Source organism: Ovis aries, chromosome 1 (assembly GCF_016772045.2).
Source record: "Ovis aries strain OAR_USU_Benz2616 breed Rambouillet chromosome 1, ARS-UI_Ramb_v3.0, whole genome shotgun sequence".
In the NCBI taxonomy this organism is placed as follows: Eukaryota; Metazoa; Chordata; class Mammalia; order Artiodactyla; family Bovidae; genus Ovis; species Ovis aries.
This window is the reverse complement of record NC_056054.1, coordinates 67,403,488-67,414,415: the sequence shown is the minus strand read 5'-3', so window position 1 is coordinate 67,414,415 and position 10,928 is coordinate 67,403,488. Positions and strand designations below refer to the sequence as shown.

Here is a 10,928-nt window from a genome sequence, read left to right as displayed (position 1 = left end):
ATACCCATACATTCACCCACTTACTGCCTTAAAATTACATACCCATATGTTCATCTATCCAATGCCTCAAATTTTTCAGAAGCTAATTTCACTGGAAGAATCCCCCTCCCAAAAGATTCCTTACCAGAGTTAAGATTCAAATAAGAGCAATACTTTTTTCAGTGACACAGTCATCTGAAGATAAGACAATCTATCAATCTATCTTCCCCAGTGGCTCAGCGGTAAAGAATATGCCTGCAATGCAGCAGACCCGGGTTTGATCCCCCGGTCTGGAAGATACCCTGGAGGAGGGCATGGCAAACACTCCAGTATTCCTGCCCAGAGACTCCCATGGACCAAGGAGGTTGGTGGGCTACAGTCCGTGGGGTCACAAAAAGTCAGACATGACTGAAGTGACTGAAGTGACTGAGTACACAGTCTATCAATCTCATCTTCTCTTTTGAGTATGAAGCATACAAGTTATAGAAAGGAGAGAAATATTCAAGAGAGAAATAATTCTTTTTTTAAAAAGTGATTGTTTGCTTCTCGGTTCTTCAGCCAAAAGCAGCCATGACAAAAGAATTAACATCACTATGAAAAATTATTTGTATTCAAATGTATTTCCAAGAAGATTTCAAGATCTGACACAGGCACAGAGAAAATGAGTGAATTAAAACAAGTATAAACAGGTCAGTTACAGGTTGATCTCTAGTTGAATTAGGTTTAAAAATATTTTAATCATACTTTTAAAAAAGTGAAATTTTTTTTTCTTTAATTCAAGTCAATTTAATTATCTTAAAACACTCATATACCAAGATGAACTCATATATTAAGGCAAATTCCAATTTTATATAGTCATTTGATTAATTCTGTTTCATTTTAAATTGCTAGTCCAGGGAGAGAAATTTTGTAAAAAACATTTTATTGCTACAAAGGGAAACATGGTCACAAAAAGCCTTTAAGCGTATCTTAACGCAAATTACTATATTCAATGTCCAATGCAGTAAAAAAATACACAGAGCACAAAATACTTGCCCAACTTATCTCTTCTAGGGTAAGTATTCAAAACATTAATGCACACTTGAATATATACTCCCAAGAGCAGCATTTAAGTTCAAATGATTAGAACAGACATACTAACAATACACATCTGTTATCCTTAATACCAATAAAGTAATAAAAATTAAGCTTAAAAATTATACAAACAATTTCTTGAAACTAAGTTAGGTAGCTATAAAAACTAAACTAAAATAGTCTTACCTTCATTTTATTAAACAAATGCCAAACATTTAGAAATTATATAAAACAAATTGTAATGTGTGGAATGCATGCAACATGGGTGTTAACTCTCATATTTTAAACTACTGAAATTCTTACCCTTTTCCACATTGGGACAAAAATTTAAAGCTTCTTTTAAAACTGACTAATACCTTATATTTAATTTTCTTCTGCTTGGTCAACAGAAAAGCCGACAGGCTCTTCCTTTGCTTCTTCCTCTACTTCCCCTCCCCCCTCCCCCTCCCCCTCTCCTTCCCCTACTGCCCCCACATCCCCCTCTCCTCCTACGTCCCCTCCTTCCTCTGTGTCCCCCACTCCTTCCACTCCTCCGCCTTCCCCTCCTTCCTCTACTTCCTCCACTTCCCCCACTTCCTCCTCTTCTTCCTCCTCTTCCTCCTCTTCTTCCACAGGTTCATCAATCTTTTCCTCTTCTTCCTCATCACCTTCTATTTGTTGATCTTGAGAATGATCTTGAATTTCAAAGGGATTCTCACCCTAAAAACATGAAAAAAAAAAACCTTTTAAGAGCGCATTTTTTAATCAGTGAAATTTTTATTTGCTATATCATTAAAAATAAATACTATTTGAAACTTAATTTCAACTTATATTAAATCTACTTTTTTTGAGTATTTTAAATCTACTTAATATTTTTTGAGTATCTATTTCATACCAATGTGGGTATTTCTGTTCCTGAAGTCAGTACTTTATACTCCATAAAACAAAGCAGATGAAGATTTATATTCTACTTAATTGTATCAGTATTCAATGCACTACTGTTGCAAGTTCTCTTTAAAAAATCAAATGAAAATCAGTACGTTTGAAAACTCAAATGAAAATCAGAAACAAATTAGGTATCATACTTTACTTTTACTTTAAAAAAGATAAATCTGTAATTCACTAAACATTCACAGCTTTAGTATTTTAATTTACTTAAATAATTATGTATCTGGATTATGTCTCATAGAGCATATCAGAAGGCTATATTAATAATATAAGAAATGAAGAGACAATGAAGGTTATTAAAACAGGAAAGTATAAGACTAGTGCTACACTTTAAGATACACTAGGTAGGAAGATACAGGTTGAGTGGCTGTAGCAAAAGAAAAATTATTAGCATTGGGCTACTCTAATACCCCAGGAAATGAAAGGGTAAAAGTGACACCATTGACAGAATGGGTAAATTAAGATGGGGAAAAGAAGCAGGTATATACTATATATAATTTGAATTTAAGATGTCTAAATGTTTAAAGGACAACTATAAATTTGCAGCTCAGAAGAGGAAAGACTTCAAAGTCAGATATTTAGATCTGTGAATTGCTTGCACAGTAAATAGTGAAGCCAGGTCTTAAAAAGGATAGCCTAGGGCAGAGCTGAGAGAATGATGAAAAAAAAACAAATGGCTGAGAATAAAGCCTACTGAAAAAGCTTGTACATGGGGACAGAAGTTGGAAAAGGAATATTTAATGCAGAAACCTAGGATTATAAAATATCATCTAGCAAAACAAAGTTTCAAGAATGAAATAATAGATCAACACTGTTATATGATGCAAATAGGTAACAGTAGAAAACAACTGAAAAAGTTCACCAAAGCTGGTAATAACTAAAGCTAAGGAAAAGTACCTGAGGGATTTATTGTACTATCCCCTTAACTTCTGTATGTTTAAAATAACAAACAATAAAATGTTACAAATTTTTATTTGAAAATTAAATTAAGTCACTGGTAACCTTAGAAAGAACAGTTTCAAAAGTATAATGTAAATGGAAGTTGGACAGCAATGACTGCCCATGAATGAATCTTCATAATTCCCTCTTAAGATGAAACTCCAGTACTTTAGCCACCTCATGAGAAGAGATGACTCATTGGAAAAGACTCTGATGCTGGGAGGGATTGGGGGCAGGAGGAGAAGGGGATGACCGAGGATGAGATGGCTGGATGGCATCACAGACTCGATGGATGTGAGTCTGAGTGAACTCCGGGAGATGGGGACTGAGCGACTGAACTGAACTGAACTGAAGCTCTCAAAACACACTGGCCCAGAGTCCATTACTCTGAGATACTGATTTAATCAAGTACTGAAGCTCTTGCTAAAAGCACAAAATGAAATAATTTCAGACCTAAACCTCTTGAATCAAGTGTCCAGGAAAGAAGTTTGGTAATCTGCATATTTAAGAAGCATTTCAGTTCAGTTCAGTTCAGTCGTTCAGTCCTGTCCGACTCTTTGCAACCCCATGAATCGCAGCATGCCAGGCCTCCCTGTCCATCACCAACTCCTCGAGTTCACTCAGATTCACATCCATCGAGTCAGTGATGCCATCCAGCCATCTCATCCTCAGTCGTACCCTTCTCCTCCTGCCCCCAATCCCTCCCAGCATCAGAGTCTTTTCCAATGAGTCAACTCATCACATGAGGTGGCCAAAGTACTGGAGTTTCAGCTTTAGTTAGCATCAGTCCTTCTAAAGAAATCCCAGGGTTGATCTCCTTCAGAATGGACTGGTTGGATCTCCTTGTAGTCCAAGGGACTCTCAAGAGTCTTCTCCAACACCACAGTTCAAAAGCATCAATTCTTCGGCGCTCAGCCTTCTTCACAGTCCAACTCTCACATTCATACATGACCACTGGAAAAACCATAGCCTTGACTAGATGGACCTTAGTTGGCAAAGTAATATGTCTGCTTTTGAATATACTATCTAGGTTGGTCATAACTTTTCTTCCAAGGAGTAAGTGTCTTTTAATTTCATGGCTGCAGTCACCATCTGCAATGATTTTGGAGCCCCCAAAAATAAAGTCTGACACTGTTTCTACTGTTTCCCCATCAATTTGCCATGAAGTGATGGGACCAGATGCCATGATCTTCGTTTTCTGAATGTTGAGCTTTAAGCCAACTTTTTCGCTCTTCTCTTTCACTTTCATCAAGAGGCTTTTTAGTTCCTCTTCACTTTCTGCCACAAGGGTGGTGTCATCTGCATATCTGAGGTTATTGATATTTCTCCCGGCAATCTTGATTCCAGCTTGTGTTTCTTCCAGTCCAGCGTTTCTCATGATGTACTCTGCATATAATAAGCAGGGTGACAATATACAGCCTTGACGTACTCCTTTTCCTATTTGGAACCAGTCTGTTGTTCCATGTCCAGTTGTAACTATTGCTTCCTGGCCTGCATACAGATTTCTCAAGAGGCAGGTTAAGTGGTCTGGTATTCCCATCTCTTTCAGAATTTTCCAGTTTATTGTGATCCACACAGTCACAGGCTTTGGCATAGTCAATATTTAGAAATATCTTTATCAGAAAAGTTTGAGAAGCCCTAATTCAGAAGGTCTTATAAGGGGCCTGGGTAGCTTTTAATTGATTTTAACTTCACAGGGGATTCTAATCATACACCTCCTATTGGGAAATACTAAAGAGTGAATAATATATAGGAAGTAAAGAGCACAATGCAGGGTAAACCACCTTTTCAAGTATGATGATAAGAGAACAGATAAGAAGGGCTGAAGTCTAGGAAAAGTTGTCATTTTTAGTTTAAGAAACTCATAAACATGTCTCTTTGGGATAAAGTAGTAAGATAATAAATGGGTGGAGTAATCAGATGAAAATAAGGAGGTAACTGATGAAACAAGAACACAGATAAAGCACAAAGAAGAATATTTTCCTTCACATATAACAATGAGAAAAAAAATAAATAATTCTAAAGTAGAAAGCAGAAAAGTTAGAGTTCACATCCAGTGGTCTTCAATCTCCCTAGAGCAAGAGAAGAGATAATAATATGGTAAGTGGAGGAAGTAAATAAAATATGGATATGTGAAGAGTGAAAAGTTTGAAACAGTCACTGCAGGAAGCACATTACATTGATTGATAGCAAGTAAAATTATTGTGAACTGCAGTGAAATCTGGCAAACATAGTACTGGCACAATTCCATGATATTTTTAGCAGGAAAGAGAGTTAGTAAAGCTAACCATAAATGGCAGAGTTGAGAACTAGTAAGCAGTAGAAAAATTAAGAAAAGAGTTTTAGAATGGCAGCACTGCACTGTTATAAGGGCTGACCATGTGTGTCCAGGCCAGAGTGAAGGCAGAACATATATAAGTGGAGAACTGGGAGAAACTGATGAACTGGTTATTTCACAGGACAAAGATTTTAAAAGGTATTTTGTCATTCTAAGCACTTAAAGATCACAGTGTTTTCAAGCCATGACCAGAGCTGATTATGAGCAGAAGTTTTCTGTGGCCTCTAGAACAGCAAGAAACAGAGAAGACAGGACTGCTGGACAAAAAATGCCAGACAAAGAGCATCTCCGAATAATGAGACACCAGTGCTTCTTGAATTTTAACATGCATATAAATCAACTACGATCTTTTTTAAAATGAAGATTCTTATTCAATAGGCCTGGATATGAATTGATATTCTACATGTCTAAAGAGCCTCCAGGGTGATGTCAATGCTGCTGATCCCTGGATCACACAGAGTAACAAGGTTCTAGAAGATTCTCAGTTAAGTTACTTTCTCCACAGTATGCATGAGAGGCAAGATATTCCAACATCTCCCATTCCATGAAGTGACTCTAAAGTGTAGCTTGAAAACTTTACACAGAAATTCTACTTTGTATTCTTTTCTCATTACAAATTACCTTCATACATCATTAGAAACAATTAACCTCTCAAGTTTGTGATATAGCAAGGATAATAAAAATCTAATCTTTCCTAATTTAGCTATGATGCTTTAATGTTTTTGACACCATATCTCCAACAAAATATGATTTCAAACTAGGGCAGTATTCACCTTTTAAAAATGGTGTCAAGAGTGCAGTCAACAGTGCCAAATAGAATAATCAGAAAATAGGGCCTTCTGGAACAAGCGTAAAGAACTGAGATTTATTCGGCTTGGAAGTCATCTGGTTGAAGAATAATATGTAAAGAAGGATCACTGGAATAATATACGGCAAAAATCCTGAGAAGCAGTAGGCCAGGTATACCCACCTAATTGTTCACCTCTGAGTTTCCTAACTGAAGCAAACCTCCTTCCTTCTGGTCTTGTGATGCTATGAGCAGGAGCTTTGTTTCTGAAGCAAAGTATCTGAACTTCCTGCTTCCCATCCAAGTGTTATCTAGGAATGACTTATCCAACTGGCATGCTTAGAAGAAGAAATACCAATTGGATAGCTCATTCCTCTTAGGAATTTCCCTTCACTAGGAACACCCAAAAGAGGGGACAGACAGGATTCACTTGGGCATCAAGACCCTCTTTTGTGTCTTCTAAGCAACGGAAAGGGTGCATTCTAGTCTGCTCTGTAATGTGGTTGACTAAGCGAATCCTACTGCTGTTCAGCTGAAGCAGTCACAGAAGTTGGGGGGAGGTAAGTCTATCTAGGAGTGAAACATTAGAAAGTCCACAATAACTATCTAAGACATATTATCCAAGTCACCCTTTAAAAAAAAAAAAATCAAGGATAAAGCTGACATTTGAGTCTTCTATCAAGATTCTTATGTATCTCTCAAATGAACCAGAGCTAGAAAGGGAATAAGAAAGGAATGGTGTCTTGCTCCCACCCCCAACAAATCCCAACAATTAGGAAAAAAGACATTTTACCTGTATGTATGACATCAAGTAAAATTCTCCTAATTTTGTGCTATATTAAATATCACAGTTATCATGCTATATTTAACTGTTACAACATTACAATATAACCCAGTTTTTGCTCTCAAGCCTTACCTTAATAAAACGTTCATATCGTGCCTTCACTATTGGATTATTTAAAATGCTTGTAGCAGTCAAGACACTCTCTCTTTTTATTTGTTCCTTATAAGCCTATGAAAAACAGAACACACTGAGACACTTGGAAACGATGCCATGAAAAATATTTCCTTAATTAAAATGACTGCATGCTCAAACTCTTAGAATTAAATGACTTTAATTTCTGGCAAATAAAGCTATAGAACAACAAAAGCTATTGTAACTACAATCTAAATGATCTATAAATTAAAACAATGAAGATTCAAAAAGCCAGTGAACTTTAACAAAAAACACCTAGTCACTAAATACTCTTTAAGTCCAGGTCTACTAAACTCTTGCTTTCTCTCCTATCTATTCTGGAGCTACCTTCTCCAGCCCCAGCTATTCCAACTATTAATTTTCATGCGATCAAACGTAAGCCTTTAATACTTGAATTTTTAATTTGCTTTTCAAAAAAATTTCTCACAAAATAAATGTTTTCATTTGAAATAAATTTGACTAAATAAAACTAACCAACATAGGAACAAAATAATACTAACTAACCAACATAGGAACAAAATAATACTAATCAAGAAGAAAATAGTAAAAGTTTCCTAGAATTTCTGAATAAATTCTACTAAAAATGTAAGAATAGAAAGTAACTGGCTTTTTATTTTTCCTAATCATCAAAAAACAAGTCTTTCTTTTTTGTTCTAAAATACATGAATACACACTCATAAAACAATTTTGCACCACCTTTAAAAAATGTTAATAAAAAAAGCAGTTCAATAACAGCTATGATTTCATGAATACATACTATGTGCCAGGTACTACTTTAGATGCCTTTTACATTTTAATTAACCTAATCCTTAATCAATCACAGAAGATTTATCCATCCTCATTTTATAGATAAGGAAACTTAGACAAAGAAAAGTTTATTACTTGCTTAACATATGTATGTACTGAACCAGGATTCACAGAAGTCTTGCTCTGGAGCCCACAATACTATACTTAACCACTATACTACACTGCCTCTCTAAGTATCTTTACAGTAAGACACTCATGAGATTAATTGTATTGTACACAAGTAGGCAGGTGTGAAACAATAGCCTTTAAAGGGCAATAAGAGATCAAATAAATAACTCATTGACTTTATTAAGGTAGATTAAAACTGACCTGCTTTCCTTTGATATGATCAGGAGATTTTAAGTGCTGCTGAACTGAGCTGTGTAAAGCAGGGATATACACACTGCAAGCACTGCAGTGAACAGTCTCTACTTTCATCATGTGATCATCTGCAGTAACACCTACAAAAGAAATGCAACTATTAATAAGAACAGCAATGATTCACATGCTTCTGACGTATCAAGCTTTCACTGTTTCATTTCCATTATGATTTATACCCCTTCTTCCAAAAAAAAAGGATCAGAGTTTAGAGTTATTCTACTGTATCTCATAAATCTGCATAGATTAAAAATGAAAGGATAATTATGTTTTCATACTTTATTCAAGATTCCACATGGTATTCAGTTGCACTGAGCAGCTTCAGAATGCATGTAACAAAACCTGATAAATTCTCTCTTCATTTTTGTTACAAATAGTTTCCTTGTTATGGCTGCTTAGATACACACATCAATTAAAAGTGGACATTTAATTTCTAAATACATGAGGTTTCTAAAGTATCTTTGATATTAATCTCTCATTTGGATATTAATCTCTCATTTTGATATTAATCTCTCATTATGATATTAATTTCTCATTTAAATTCTTTCTTCTCTGCCGGGGTCCAGCCTCAGCAGGGTCCAGGGATACCCTCAGGATGGATGGCATTGGCAAAGAGAGAGAGAGAGACACAGGGAGACCAAGCTTCAGTAAGCGAGGCCCATAACTTTATTTTCAAAAGGGGGTTTTATACCCTTACTTGTACATAGAGGAAAATGAAAGATGCAAGGTCATGCAGTCAGCTCAAACACTGCAGCAGTTTTGCCCTTATCAAAACCAGGATTTTTTTCTGTATGCCTTTCCATAAACAAGGGTCTTATGTTATGTACATTATCTTCTGGCCTGGAGGCCTGTTGACATTTTATGACCTTTTTTTGATAAAGGTTGATCAACCAGAAAACTTGTTCTCCCTTGAAGTGTTTTTTTTCTTTATATTTCTAATCTGTGTCAGCCTCAGAAAGTACTAAACAGAGTTACATTCTCATGGAGCAAAGGTGCAGTGGGTCACAACAAAGAAAGAACTTATTAGCTCAAAGGTCTGATGTGGTTAATACCAAGGCTACTACTTGTTTTTCTTACATTCCAACTACATTAACTAATGCACTCCCGGGCACACAATGGATAAGGAATATGGGAACTTGGCAGCAAGCACTGGCTCAACAACGAAACCCTTCACCAGTATTATTTTAATAAAACTTTTCACCCCTCGAAGGGCTCTATATTTTTAGAATGCTTAGGCTTCCCGTGTCATGGTTGGGATGTTGTGAACAAGCATATGCGTAGTTGCAAGAGTCTGAATAAACCTGCAAAGCAAGCTAGAATGCTAACAGCGGGGTTTGAATTGAAATGCTCCTTTCATGCCCAGGAGACTTATCAACTAGAGCCCTAAGTTTATTTTCTCCAGAGAAAGGTGGTCGGGGATAGCCCCCTGTTAATGTCAGAAGAGTTGGTGAAAGGCATAATATAGTAAACAGTAGACAGATTTTGGTTTGGGGTAGATGCTCGAGCAGGTCCAGGGAACCCCTCGAGTCCTGATCCACCTTGCTTGTCAGGTCTCCTCCACAAACCTTGTCACGGGTGGGATCTCCCATGCTGGCTCCCGGCACTTCTCTACAATCATCATCCGTGTTTTTTCAGCTTGTGAACTTTATCAAGGCTTTCAATAGCTAAGTTAAAGATCTCTCTTGGTAAATGTCACATTGCACTTTAAAATATGTGGGTTATTTTAAAGTATCTTTTGATACTGATTTCTAACATAACTCCACAGTGACAGAACAGACTAGGATTTCAATACATGACATTTTTACACCTTGTTTTATGTTCTTGGCTTCGTTTCAGTGTCTCCCGGTTTACAGTCTACGGGCCGTTTAAAAACTATATGGATAAAAGATTAAAATTATAAACTATAATTACATTATATTTCCTACTCATCTTTTACAACGATTTTCTGAGGCCTGTAAGTTCAACCCCCAAAAATATAATATAAAAATGTTGCTTCTGTAGTAAAATAAGAATTTTCATGCTTATGAATGTGGGTGGGTAGAGACGGGAAAAAGTCAAAATTGGATTCATAAAAGACAAAAATGTATGTTAGATCTTAAAAACGGTGATTGAGAGTTATTACAAGTGAAGGCTACTTTATATGTTTTTAAAACCTATTTTATTTGTTGATTTCTACACATCTCAATAGAAAGAAAATAACAGCTTTGGCTCCCAGGCTTATCTCTGTATCTCTGGTTCCTTGGAACAGTGCCAGCCACATAATAGGACTTTAGTAAATATGTTAAATTAGTAAGTTATATGGCGAAGGCAATGACAACCCACTCCAGTACTCTTGCCTGGAAAATCCCATGGACGGAGGAGCCTGGTAGGCTGCAGTCCATGGGGTCGTGAAGAGTCAGACATGACTGAGCGACTTCACTTTCACTTTTCACTTTCCTGCACTGGAGGAAATGGCAACCCACTCCAGTGTTCTTGTCTGGAGAATTCCAGGGACGGAGGAGCCTGGTAGGCTGCCGTCTATGGGGTCTCAAAGAGTCGGACACAACTGAAGCAACATAGCAGCAGCAGCAGTAGTAGGTTATATGCACGTTCACAGGAATTTTCTTTAAATGCTGCATATGAAAAACTGTTAGGAACACACCAGTTTCCTTAGAATTATATCATTTTTAAAGAATCATGTATTTTTCTATGTTGAGAACAACTGATTTGGCTCTTCCTTGGGCAATTGAATTTATCATGACATT

General features: G+C 36.5%; 1 protein-coding gene across 3 annotated transcripts in view; it reads right to left on the bottom strand.

Annotated features, from left to right (window-relative positions):
• Window positions 1-580: 580 nt before the first annotated feature.
• ZNF326 (zinc finger protein 326) overlaps window positions 581-10,928 on the bottom strand; it is a 37,102-nt gene continuing 26,754 nt past the window's right edge. For all 3 annotated transcript variants that reach the window (XM_015092093.3, XM_015092094.3, XM_027971923.2), the window contains 3 exons: window positions 8,137-8,267; window positions 6,961-7,056; window positions 581-1,752 (listed from right to left, as the gene is read on the bottom strand). In XM_015092093.3, coding sequence (XP_014947579.1) covers window positions 1,417-1,752; window positions 6,961-7,056; window positions 8,137-8,267 — 563 coding nt within the window. In that variant the 3' untranslated portion in view covers window positions 581-1,416. The remainder of the gene's footprint in view (window positions 1,753-6,960; window positions 7,057-8,136; window positions 8,268-10,928) is intronic.